The following is a 13670-nucleotide window of genomic DNA, read 5'->3' as shown; positions in this document are numbered from 1 at the left end:
ATGTGCTTCATACATGATGGGGAGAGGTAAAGTGTTTCATTTTGGTCTATCCTCAACAGAGATTTATATAATTCAGTGGACCCCTTAGGGTCACTGAGCAACAATATTTTCTTTGCTTACCTGTCACAAGTTCCCCTCTCATGTCATCAACCCTGGTCACTGTCTGCGGCTGAGCCAAACTATTCGTAAACCTTGGCATTATTTTTGACCCTAAAATGAGTGTCTGACCAAGTCCACCTACTTTCATTTCCATAACATTGCTCCTGCTTTGGCTCATCTGTTGAAACCCTCATCCATGCCTTTGCTACTTCTAGACCTAAGTACTCCACTGCTCTCCTGACTGGCCTCGCATCAAGTCCTTTTCATCCATCGCTCCTGTGATCGCTGATCTGCATTGACTTCCAATCAGGAAACACCTCAATTTTAAAATGATCACCTTTGTTTACCAATCCCTCCACGGCCTTGCCCCTCTAACCAACTCTGGCCCTACAACCCTCTGAGATCTCTGAGCTTCTCCAGTTCTGGCCTTGTGTATCTCCAATTTAATCCCTCCACCATTGGTTTTCAGCTGCCTGGGCCCTAGGCTCTGGTATTTTCTCTTTCAGCCACTCAACCCTTTTTCCCTTCTCTCCACTTTTTAAAATGCTCCATAAAAGGTACCTCTCTTCACCTGCTCTCACACCTCCTTATGTGACATGGTGTCAAATTTTGTTTGATACTGCTCCTGTGAACTGTCTTGGATTGCTTTATTGCATTAAAAGTGCTCGGTAAATACAAGTTGTTGTTGTTTTTGTTGTATTGTCAATGTGCCTTGCGTGACTACAATGCTAAAGCTTTAACTATTCTGTGCTGTATCGTTCTATGATTCAACACCCTTTAGTACCAATTTTTAAAGTAAGGTTTTATTCTCCAGCCAAAAACATATTGTACCAGAAACCATTTACGAACCAAGTTCAACATCACTTTATCATTTCTGACTGACTTGTTAACCTTTCTCAGTCTGGGTGTTTGGCGGAATGGGCTTTAGCCTTTCACCTTGATTTTTCAATCAGAAAAACAAGAAGGTGAGTTAAGCCTGTTTCCAGTTTTTTTTCTCACTTGCCAGTGTGTGTTTTAAAGAATTTTTGATAATATTTATTTGAAAATGTGACTTAATTAATAAAGGCAACCCAAAACTGAGCCTTGGAATGACAAGTCCCACGTTTGAGTTCCATTATGTTGAATCAATTAATCCCAACTGAGCGTGAGAGTGGAGGCTATAATTGTTCTCTGGTCACTGAACAAGGTGTGGGATGAAGAGAAAGATGGAAATCAGCCAAAGTTTCCTTCTCTGTTAGCTATCTAATGATTGTCATTGAAAAGTATACATGGAAGTGGAGTAGACAATTTGGACTTGGCTTTGATGTTCACAATCTACCAGTGCTCACTGGCAAAAAGTAGCTATTCCACCCTGTTTCACCAGTGGAATTGTGACTCTACAAAGTTTATGTCTTCAGAAAAGGAGAATTTGGTAAACATCCAGCAGAGTATTGAAGTGGTTGTGTTGTTGCCAATAATCGATTTGTTTTTCTCCCCTATAGGATGGCGGCTTGCTCATTAACAACCCCTGTGCATTGGCCATACATGAGTGCAAACGTCTATGGCCAAACACACCATTTCAGTGTGTAATCTCTCTTGGAACAGGACGCTACGAAACGCTGGGGAAAAATAATGTGACCTACACAAGCCTCAAAGCGAAGCTGACTAATGTAATCAGCAGTGCCACAGATACAGAAGGTTAGTTATCGTAAGATAACTGCAATAACAGATTTTCTTGGCTACAGCTGAGCTCCCGTATTCTGAATTTGCACTGTCCTGATGTAGAATTAACATTAGTTATTGCTATGAAAGATCAAATAAAATGAATGAGTTTTGAAGCAGCTCAAAAATAAAATAATGGATTTGGCGATTGTTGGTGACAAATATTAAAAATGTAGAGCTGCTAAAATGTGCATGGTTACTGAAAAACTGTGCATTTATATGCTCAAGCTGTGAACATATTGCTATGATTAAATCCAAACTTGTGGACTTTCAAACTGCAGACTTCACTTGGACCTGTTTAGATATAACTTAGCCAGAGGTGATTAATGACAACGTTCATGATTAAATGTGGTAAATATGCGTTGAATACAAACTATGATGCACGCAGCCATGAAAGGCCCACCATTTAATCACCTTTTAAGATTGGACAGGTTTTTCCCTCTTTCAGACATTTTGAAGCTTAACCTTCAATGGAATAAATTCGATAAGTTTTGAATTTTAAAAAAATCCTTTCAAGTGTAGTATCCAATCCTGCTTCCTTGTGATAAGCCATTTTGGAGCCCTGTAAATGCTGTATTATACCAGAGGCATTTATCTTTTAAAAAGAAAAGGGCTTTTTTTTTAATCCCATATAATGTACCATAAACCAAGTATTGTCCATGTGTTTGCCTTTGCAAATTACAGAGGCCTCACAAGCTGTGCCCAAACTTTAAATAATTGTTCTAGTTAACTTGCATCTGTCAGAAGTTCCTCACAATAGGACACCTTAGTGTTCTAATTTAGGATTGATCCACCAATGAGGCAACTCTGCCAATAAGTAGCCTTTTGAAACTTCCAGTCCGCAAAAATTCAAGCAGGGAAGACGAGCCAATGAGAAAGATAAGCAGAAATAGAAATGAGGTAGGCTAGTTTGTTGGATACACCTGCCTTAAACCAATGTCATTATCATGCGTGTTCTGCCTAAGGGTGTGTACTTGGCTGATTGTCTGCTGATGCTTCATCCTGAGCTGTTTTCTTGGCAGTTTTGCTTCAGTGGTGGTTTGCCAAAGCCATCTACTGACAGTGGCAGGGCGAGGAGGCAGTTCCCAAGTTTCCCCCGGCCAGAACAGGAATCGAACCCACACTTGTGCCATTATACTGAGCAATACGCAAACCATCTAGCCAATTGAGTGAACCAGCCCCTCCTTAAACCAGGGCCTGCCTCCATTTATTTTTGGTTTTATTTCTGAGAGCTGAGTACACTTCCATATGCTACAAAAGCTTCAGCTATAGCTGATGAGTTGTCTAAAACTGGTACTGTTTAAACATAAATCATCCTATAGTTTTTGGTGTTAAATAGCAGCTAATTGAGACCCTATTTGATACAATAAGTAAAGGTGATGAGAGACAATCAAATCTTTATCACTGGAACTTACGTTCAGTGAGCACTGCTGAGGGATATTTTGTGATATTTTGAATTCATTTTTCCCCAGGCTTCAAACAAAATACCAAATGGCACTGTAAATCACCCCTCTAATGGCAACACAAATATCAATAATCACAAAGTAATAACATTGAATCAACATTAATAACTGGCTGCTGAAGTGGTAGAAATGTCAGCTGCTTGCAGGGGTGACTTTAGCTTCGAAGTTGTGCTACAAAATGGACTCATTTGTACAAATGGCATTCCACTTTTTGTCCTGGTTATCACTAACGTTTCTAATTTTCTCAGCAAGAGTGGATTTTCCAGTTGTGAACTTCCATCAGTATTTGCAGTAATGTCATCCATCAGGAACAATATAATCTAGCCTAGAATCGTAAATACAATAATAATAGTCTTTAAAATAGTTTAATGCAATTCAGTTGAGATCCATGCATTGAGTCATACTTTATCAAAGCAGAATCCTAGGGCTAGATTTTCATCAAGTTGGGATGACTCGGGGTCCCTTTAAGTATGGTGGCCAGGACCCGATTCCGGGTTTCCCAACCCCAGTCCTGGAGTTCCTGATTTCTCGGGAGTGCTTTTTAAGGGTGTGGTCAAAATCCTGCACCCAGCACTCCTGAGCTGGTAGGCTCCACTGTCAGGATAGGCCTATCCTAGCCCTCTGCAATTTTCATGGAATTGGGCCAGGTTTTCAATAAGTTGGGTTCACTCAGAGGAGTTATGAACCATAGTCTGCATGAGGGGACCTTTTAAAAGGTAAGTTCAAAGGTCCTCCTCCTGTTCCCCCCCCCCCCCCCCCCCCCCCCCCACCATGCCAGAGTATACCCCACCAAACAATCCCTCTGGCCCCTCATGCCTCCTATGCTAAGCTGTTGCATTTCCATGCCCAATGACCCACTATACATTTATGGATGTATAAAACAAAAAGCTTTTTAAAAAAAAGTCATTCATTCATAACTTTACACTCTGCTTAAAAAAAATCCTTTATACTGCAGGGCAATAAAAGTATCAATAATCAAAGCCTTTTAAAGTTTCAATAGCTAAAACTGCAAACACTTGAAATCTCTTAACCTTGTGTAAATAAAAATTGTGAAATTGACAGCAGAGATCAGAGATCCATAGCTATCAAGCAGCAATGTTTTCTCTGGGGCTCAGCTGTTTGAGTAGTCTAATGGATGCCTGGGCTCTCAGCCAAGAATATGCAATGAGGGTTGGCTGAGAGCCCAGAGATCCATTAGTCTGTTGAAACACCTGAATGAATGAATGACTGTGGTTTTATAAAACGCTTTAAAAAAAATTTTGACATAAGGGCATGAGAAGCCTTGGAGGGTAGGCGGAGGGACATACCTTGGAATAGGGACATGAGGTGGATAGAGAAATGGTAGTGGGTGGGTAGGTGACATGAGGTGGCATGAATGGGGCATGGGGAGCGTGTGAGGGGTGAGGGCTGGAGGACCTTTCAGTTTTCATTTTAACTGAGACAAAGTCCCACAGCATTGAGGCAGGCCTTTGAAGCAGTCCACCTGGGCAGTTCCTGTTGCTGCTTCCGAATTTCTTCCTGGATCCAGCCCGCACCCGCCACACCCCTCACATCCCCACCCCCAAACAATGAAAACCCGACCGTGCTGGCACTTTCTCCCTACGCAGACAGGTGGAGCCGGGAAGTTTTCCAACTCCCAAAAACCCAGGCTGTAATGATGTATCCTAAATCACATATACCGCTCTTGATAAAATGATTCAGATGGAAAAGTATTCTTGGCAATCAACAAATACATCCTCCGCAGTAATATGATCTGCAGAACATAATTTATAGTTTCAGTTATCATTTGTAGATCATAGAATCATAGACGTCTAGAGCACAGAAAAAGGCCCTTCTGCCCATCAAGTCTGCGCCAGCCAAACAAGTGCCAAACTATTCGAATCCCATTTTCCAGCACGAGACTCATAGCCTTGTATGCCATGGCATCCAAATACTACTTAAATGTTATGAGGGTTTCTGTCTCTACCATCCTTTCAGGCAGAGAGTTCCAGATTCCCACCACCCTCTGGGTGAAAAAATTCTTCCTCACATCCCCTCTAAACCTCTTGCCCCTTACCTTTAATCTATGCCCCCTGGTTATTGATCCCTCCACCAAGGGGAAAAGTTCCTTCCTATCTACTCTATCTATGCCCCTCATAATTTTATACACCTCAATCATGTCACCCCTCAATCTCCTCTGCTCCAGGGAAAATAACCTCAGTCTATCCAATCTCTCCTCATAACTGAAAACCCCCTCAGCACAGGCAACATCCTGGTAAATCTTCTCTGCACCCTCTCTAGTGCAATCACATCCTTCCTATAATGCGGATTCCAAAACTGCATGCAATACTCTAGCTGTGGTCTAACCAGCATTTTATACAGTTCCAGCATAGCCTCCCTGCTCTTAAATTCAGTGCCTCGGCTAATAAAGGCAAGTATCCCATATGCCTTCTTAACCACCTTATTGACCTGTCCCGCTACCTTAAGCGACCAGTGGACATGCACACCAAGGTCCCTCTGATCCTCAGTACTTTCCAGGTTCCTACCATTCATTGTGTATTTCCGTGCCTTGTTTGTCCTGCCCAAATGCATCATCTCACACTTATCCGGATTCAATTCCATTTGCCACTGATCGGCCCATCTGACTAGCCCATCTATATCCTCCTGTCATCTAAGGCTATCCCCTTCGCAATTTACCACCCCACTGATTTTCGTGACATCCGCAAACTTAATGATCAACCCTAGATTCAAGTCTAAATCATTTATATATACCACAAACAGCAAGTGACCCAACAACGATCCCTGTGGAACTCCACTGGACACAAGTCACAAAACCACCCCTCGACCATCACTTTCTGCTTCCTGCCACTCAACCAGTTCTGGATCCAATTTGCCAAATTGCCTTGGATCCCATGGGCTCTTACCGTCATTCTCAGTCTTCCATGCAGGACCTTGTCAAAACATTTGCTGAAGTCCAAGTAGACCACGTCAAATGCATTGCCCTCATCTACACCCTGGTCACCTCACTGAAAAATTCAATAAAATTGATCAGACATGACCTCCCCTTAATAAAACTATGCTGACTGTCCTTGATTAATCCCTGCCTCTCTAAGTGTAGATTAATTCTGTCTCTCAGAATTGCTTCCAATAGTTTCCCCAACTCTGAGGTTAAACTGACTGGCCTGTGGTTCCCTGGTTTATCCCTTCCTCCCTTCTTGAATAACGGTACCACATAGGCTGTCCTCCAGTCCTCTGGCACCTCTCCTGTGGCCAGAGAGGTATTGAAAATTATTGGCAGCGCCCCTGCTATCTCCTCCCTTACCTTAGAGATACATTTCATCCAGGCCTGGAGATTTATCCACTTTTAAGCCTTAAAAACTCCTCCCTTTCTGCTAATTTCTTTAATTATATCACAGTCCTTCTGCCTGATTTCCATACCCACGTTGTCCCTCTCACTTGTTAACACTGACACAAAGTATTCATTTAGAACCCTACCTACGTCTTCCGGCTCCACACACAAATTACCACTATGGTCCTTAACGGGCCCTACTCTTTCCCTAGTTATCCTCTTACTCTTAATGTACTTGTAAAATAACTTTGGATTTTCCTTTATTTTACCTGCCAATGTTTTTTCATGCCTCCTTTTTGCTCTCATAATTTCCTTTTTAAGTTCCCCCCTACACATTCTATACTCCTCTCAGGCTTCCGCTGTTTTAAGCCCTCGATATCTGCCATAAGCCTCCCTTTTTCTCTTTATCCAATCCTGTATTTCCCTCGACATCCAGGGTTCCCTGGATTTATTGGTCCCATCCTTTACTGGAATATGTTGGCCCTGTACTCTCCCTATTTCCTTCTTGAATGAGTCCCACTGCCCTGATGCAGATTTACCTAAAAGTAGCTGCTCCCAATCCACTCTGGCCAAATCATATCTGATCTTATTAAAATCGGCCTGCCCCCAAATTAGAACTCTGATTTCTGGCCCATCCTTGTCCTTTTGCATAACAACCTTGAATTTAGCAGAGTTATGATCATTATCTGCAAAATGCTCCCCCACTGATACCTCTACCACTTACACAGCTTCATTCCCTAAAATTAAGACCGGGACCGCCCCCTCTCTTGTAGGGCCTTCTACGTACTAGCTTAAAAAGCTCTCCTGGATGCATTTTAAGAATTCAGCTCCCTCTAAACCTAACACACTATGACTAAACCAGTTAATGTTGGGGAAATTGAAATCCTCCACTATTACTACCCTATTATTTTTAATGACTGTTTCACCATGATGCTGACTGCAGGACACTCTTCCCAGACTGCTTCACCACGATGCTGACTGCAGAACACTCTTCCCATTTGTAGGTCATTGTGAATTGCTACCCTAGTGCTTTTTTAAATCATTCATATGATGTGGACATTGCTGGCTAGGCCAGCATTTATTGTCCATCACTAATTTCCCTTGAAAAGGTGGTGGTGAGCTTCCTTCTTGAATCACTGCAGTCCATGCGGTGTAGTTGTGCACATGGTGCTGTTAGGGAGGGAGTTCCAGGATTTTGACCCAGCGACGGTAAAGGAACAGCGATATATTTCCAAGTCACGATGGTGAATGACTTTGAGGGGAACTTGCAGGTGGTGGTGTTGCCCTTGTCCTTCCAGATGGTAGCAATCATGGGTTTGGAAGGTCCTGCCTAAGGAGCCTTGATGAGTTCTTGTAATGCACCTTGTTGATGGTACACACTGCTGCCACTGGGCATTGGTGGAGGGAATGAATGGCACCCCATCCACAAACAGTCATGTAGGCTGCTTTGTCCTGGATGGTGTCAAGCTTCTTGAGTGTTGTTGGATCTACACTCATCTGGGCAAATGGAGACTATTCATCACACTACTGACTTGTGCCTTGTAGATGGTGAACAGGCTATTGGAGTCAGGAGGTAGGTTACTCATCACAGGATTCCTAGCCTCTGACTTGCTCTTGTAATCACAGTATTCATATGACTGGCCCAGTTCAGATTCTGGTCAATGGTAACCCCCAATGTTGATAGTGGGAAATTCAGCGATGGTAATGCCATTGAATGTCATGGGGCGGTGGTTAGATTATCTCTGGTTGGAGATGGTCATTGCCTGGCACTTGTGTGGCACAAATGTTACTTGCCACTTGTCAGTCCAAGCCTGGATATTGTCCAGGTCTTGCTGCATTTGGGCTTGGACTGCTTCAGTATCTGAGGAGTTGCAAATGGTGTTGATCATTGTGCAATCGTCAGCGAACGCCCCCACTTATGACGTTATGATGGAAGCAAGGTCTTTGATGAAGCAGCTGAAGATGGTTGGGCCTAGGACACTACCCTGAGGAACTCCTGCAGTGCTGTCCTGGAACTGAGTCATTGAATTCCAACAACCACAGCCATCTTCCTTTGTGCTAGCCATGACTCCAACCAGTGGATATTTTCCCCCTTATTCCCATCGATTACAGTTTTGCTAGGGCTCCTTGATGCCACATTCAGTCAAATGCTGCCTTGATGTCAAGGACAGTCATTCACTCATCACCTCGGGAGTTCAGTTCTTTTGTCCATGTTTGAACCAAGGCTGTAATGAGGTCAGAAGCTGAGGGACCTTGGCAGAACCCAAAATGAGAGTAATTGAGCAGGTTATTGCTAAGCAAGTGCCGCTTGACAGCACTGTTGATGACCCCTTCCATTACTTTACTGATGATGGAGAGTGGACTGTTGGGGCGTAATTGGCCGGGTTGGATTTGTCTTACATTTCGTGTACAGGATATACCTGGGCAATTTTCCACATAGCCATGTAGATCCTAGTGTTGTAGCTGTACTGGAACAGCTTGGCCAGGGGAACAGCAAGTTCTGGAGCACAAGTCTTCAGTACTATTGTTGGAATATTGTCAGGGCCCATGGCCTTTGCAACGTCCAGTGCCTTCAACCGTTTCTTGATATCACGTGGAGTGAATCAAATTAGCTGAAAACTGGCATCTGTGATGCTGGGGAGCTCTGGAGGGGGCTGAGATGCATCATCCACTCGGCACTTCTGGCTGAAGATTGTTGCAAATGCATCATCCTTGTCATCTGCACTGATGTGCTGGGCTCCCCCATCGTTGAGGCAGGGATATTTGTGGAGCCTCCTCCTCCAATGAGTTGTTTAATTGTCCATCACCATTCACATCTGTATGCGACAGGACTGCGGACCTTAGACCTGATCCATTGGTTGTGGAATCGCTTAGCTCTATCACTTGCTGCTTATGCTGTTTGGCATGCACGTAGTCCTGTGTTGTAGTTTCACCAGGCTGACACCTCATTTTTAGGTATGCCTGGTGCTGCTCCACGCATACCTGCACTCTTCATTGAACCAGGTTTGATCCCCTGGCCTGGTTCTAATGGTAGAGTGGGGGACATGCCAGGCCATGAGGTTACAGGTTGTGTTTGAGTACAACTCTGCTGCTGCTGATGGCCCACAGCAGCTCATGGATGCCCAGCTTTGAGTTGCTAGATCTGTTCGAAACCTATTCCGTTTAGCATGGTGGTAGTGCCACACATCACGATGGAGGGTAACCTCAGTGTGAATATGGGATTTGTCTCCACAGGGACTGTGCGGTGGTCATTCCTACCAATACTGTCATGGACAGATGTATCTGTGGCAGGCAGGTTGGTGAGGGTGAGACCAAGTATGTTTTTCCCTCTTGTTGGTTCCCTTACCAACTACTGCAGACGCAGTCTAGCAGCTATGTCATTTAGGACTCGGCCAGCTTGGTCTGTAGTGGTGCTATTGAGCCACTCTTGGTAATGGACATTGAGGTTCCCCACCCAGAGTACATTCTGCACCCTTGTCATCATCAGTGCTTGCTCCAAGTGGTGTTCAACACGGAGGAGCACTGATTCATCAGCGGGGGCAGCACTTGGTAATCAGCAGGAGGTTTCTTTGCCCATGTTTGACCTGATGTCATGAGACTTCATAGGGTCCAGCATCAATATTGAGGGCTCCCAGGTCAACTGCATTCCAGCTGTACACCACTGTGCTGCCACCTCTGTCATGCCAGTGGGACAGGACATGCCCAGGGACGGTAATGGTGATGTCTGGGACATTATCTGTAAGGCATGATTCTGTGAGGATGACTATGTCAGGCTGCTGCTTGACTAGCCTGTGAGACAGCTCTTCCAATTTTCGCACAAGACCACCCCCCCCACCCACCCACCCCCGGTGTTAGTAAGGAGAACTTGGTAGGGTCCACAGGGCTGAGTTGCCATTGACGTTTTCAGTGCTGGGTAGCCCATCCGGTTTCATTCCTCATCCAGTTTTCCTGGAGTAGTTTGATACAACTGAGTGCTAGGCTATTTCAGAGGGTATCTAAGATTCAACCACGTTGCTGTGCGTCTGGGGTCACATGTAGGCCAGACCAGGTAAGGACAGCAGATCCCTTTCTCTGAAGGGGATTAGTGAACCAGATGGGTTTTTATGACAATCGTTTCATGGTCCTCATTCAAATTCCACCATTTGCTGTGGTGAGATTCAAATCCGGGTCCCCAGAGCTTTACCCTGGGTCTCTCCATTACTAGTCCAGTACTGGACAATGCCACCATCACCCCAGTGTTCAAGACCTGATGATTCAAGTTGGAACAGGAGGGTAAGTCCATTAAAATCTATTAGGCTCATCTATTGAAGCAGTGCTGCACTGATCTGATGATGATATGAATAAGCAGCATTCTCTCGTCTTGTGAGCAAAAATAGAGTCTGGCTGTAATAATGGATTTAATGCACACTGTTGCATTTTTCATCGCTCATGGTTAGTTTGGAGTCTGGAACAATGTTGCGATATTGTGCTTGTTACTTGGCCTGACCTCACTGCTCCTCGAGATCATTGCTATAAAGGGGCAATTTGAAATAAATTAGCTGCTAATAAACTGCTGGGGTCACCCAGCACAACTGTGACTGCTTGCAAACTTTAGACTTGAGGACAATGATGATCTTTCGTTATTCCCCAGCTGTATCAAAAAGATGCAAGATTTTCACGTATAATATTTCAAATTTTTAAATAAATAGAGCCTCCCCCCTGTATTATGGGTCCCTGGCGAATAATTTGAGACTTTCCAAATTGACACACGCTAATTGCACTGGCTTTCCACATTTGCCTGCCCCTCCAGCAGCACTCACCTCTTCTCCTGAAGATTAGATTGGCTGACATTGCAACATTCAATAAATCTAGTTGCCTCATGCACTCATATGTATCCCTGACTATTGTATCTGCCACGGACGCAAGGGTGTCAGCCAGGAACAATTTTTCTATTTCTCTTCCCTCCTCACCAACTCAAAGTCCTCAACTGCACAGACTTTTGAATAAATTGCAGCATGCCCCCAACTCCAGCTGCCCTATGAGAAGTCTGAAGTACTCATTTCAACAGAGTTGCGAGCTTGAGAATCAATAGCAGGACTTGCCCATCTCAACACCATGCCCTTCGGAAGTTAGTTGTGAGTGGGATATGAACAAGACGTGGTGCCACAGTGGGTTAGAATCCTCTTCTTTTACCTCTAAAAGCTGTTTTGAATTCAACCCTGACTGGTAGAGAGAGAGAGGTTCTGATAAAGGTTTTACATGTAGATAAAAACAAAAAACTGCGGATGCTGGAAATCCAAAACAAAAACAGAATTACCTGGAAAAACTCAGCAGGTCTGGCAGCATCGGCGGAGAAGAAAAGAGTTGAGGTTTTGAGTCCACATGACCCTTCAACAGACCCTTCTGCTGAAGGGTCATGAGGACTCGAAACGTCAACTCTTCTTCTCTGCCGATGCTGCCAGACCTGCTGAGTTTTTCCAGGTAATTCTGTTAAGGTTTTACATGTAATTAGCCTTGGCAGTTTCAACCCAGTTCATGGTGGGTGTCAGTTCATAGCTCAAAATGCTGTACAACCTAGCACTAAAATCACACTTGGATGTCATGAGAGTTGCTGTAGGAAATAGGAATGCTGCACTTTCACAGCAAGATACTTGTGATGCTAAGGTTGGTGTGTTGTTGAAAAAGTAGCCTTTGACGTGTGCTAGGCTTGGCCTAAGAGGCATTCACACTGAAAGTGCTTGTAGCGTAAAACATTCTTTCTTAAAACCTGACGCAAGGAAAGTTAATTTAGCTCATCAAACCCAGCCATCGAGTATGCAGGTTCTACCATCAACTTGTCTCCCTCACTTTGAATCCACAACTTGAACATTGAAAGGTGATGTATATAAGGTAATACAATGTTCACAACTGCCTTCAACTTTCCCATATATACCTCATTTATTTATATATATTTATCTGCCTCATTTATTTTCAACAATTCCTGAACTCTCCTGAGCAGTTTCTTTTTCTTTTAAACATTAATTTCAGAAGTTCATACCATGCTTGATGCACTTCTGCCTCCTGACACCTACTTCAGGTTCAATCCTTTCCTGAGTGAGGATATAGTGTTGGATGAAAACCGTAAGGAGAAGCTAAATCAGTTGCAAACGGATGGGACCCGATACCTTGAACGGAATGAACCCAAGCTCAAGAAGGCTGCTCAAATACTTAGTCAGGAGAAGGGCATGCTTCAGAAAGTGTCTGATTGGTTTAAGTTAAAAGCAGATATGTATGATGGCCTTCCTCTTATTTCCAAGCTGTAAACTAAAAATGTATATTTCTCAGAATCTAGTTAGCAACCACATCAGTGTAATTCCGTCATAGTGACTAAATCAATCAGCAGTGCTTCAAAATTTGAGAAGCGATACTGAATTTGAGTTAATACTTGAACCAGTTTTTTTTAAAGAAATACCAATGCTGCTTACTTTCCACATTACTCATCAAGCTCCATTCTCATCATGCTTATAAATTGCTGCTTCCTTTGTCTTCGACCGATAGCCGAGTGATGCTCAGTATATTTCCATGGGGATAGCATGTCTATTCTTTGCTGAGTTTTGGTTTGGATTATTTATTTTGCTAGCAATCAAATATTTTCTTTGTGCTAAATGAAGTTTTCATGGATATGAAAATATCAACAAGGTTTTAACCACTTACATGATCATGCTATTTGAAGATGTAATTAGTTTATTTACCCCCCCTCCCTCCCCCAGAAAAACTTGCCTTACACCAAATCAATGCAATTTTCACTCTTGAGCACTTGAAGATATTTCAATGACCAGGATTATTTGAAAGCAGCTCAGTGTTCTTATAAAGGCACTTGAACATGCTCCATTTGTACAGTGAATAATGTAGAATTTGTGTCTGTTGTTTAAGTATACACTTTATCCTGTTTCCTGATAAACTGTAACATGCTACTACATTTCCATTTTCTCGTGCATATCAATAAACTTTGTAGTTTAAAACCAGCACGATGTTTGTTTTCTCTTCATTAGTGGTTAGATTCTGCCAATGTTTTTTTTTCTCTCCTGCTGGTGCTGCTTCCATGTCTCCAAAGATGCTGC

General features: G+C 43.4%; 1 protein-coding gene across 2 annotated transcripts in view; it reads left to right on the top strand.

The window, feature by feature from the left end:
* pnpla8 (patatin-like phospholipase domain containing 8) overlaps nucleotides 1-13574 on the top strand; it is a 66433-nt gene extending 52859 nt beyond the window's left edge. For both annotated transcript variants that reach the window (XM_041215988.1, XM_041215987.1), the window contains exons 8-9: nucleotides 1581-1776; nucleotides 12598-13574. In XM_041215988.1, the coding sequence (XP_041071922.1) occupies nucleotides 1581-1776; nucleotides 12598-12872 (471 nt within the window). In that variant the 3' untranslated portion in view covers nucleotides 12873-13574. The remainder of the gene's footprint in view (nucleotides 1-1580; nucleotides 1777-12597) is intronic.
* Nucleotides 13575-13670: the final 96 nt, after the last annotated feature.

Source organism: Carcharodon carcharias, chromosome 21, assembly GCF_017639515.1.
Source record: "Carcharodon carcharias isolate sCarCar2 chromosome 21, sCarCar2.pri, whole genome shotgun sequence".
In the NCBI taxonomy this organism is placed as follows: Eukaryota; Metazoa; Chordata; class Chondrichthyes; order Lamniformes; family Lamnidae; genus Carcharodon; species Carcharodon carcharias.
Note: the sequence above shows the minus strand (reverse complement) of the source record. Positions and strands in the feature narration are given on the sequence as shown.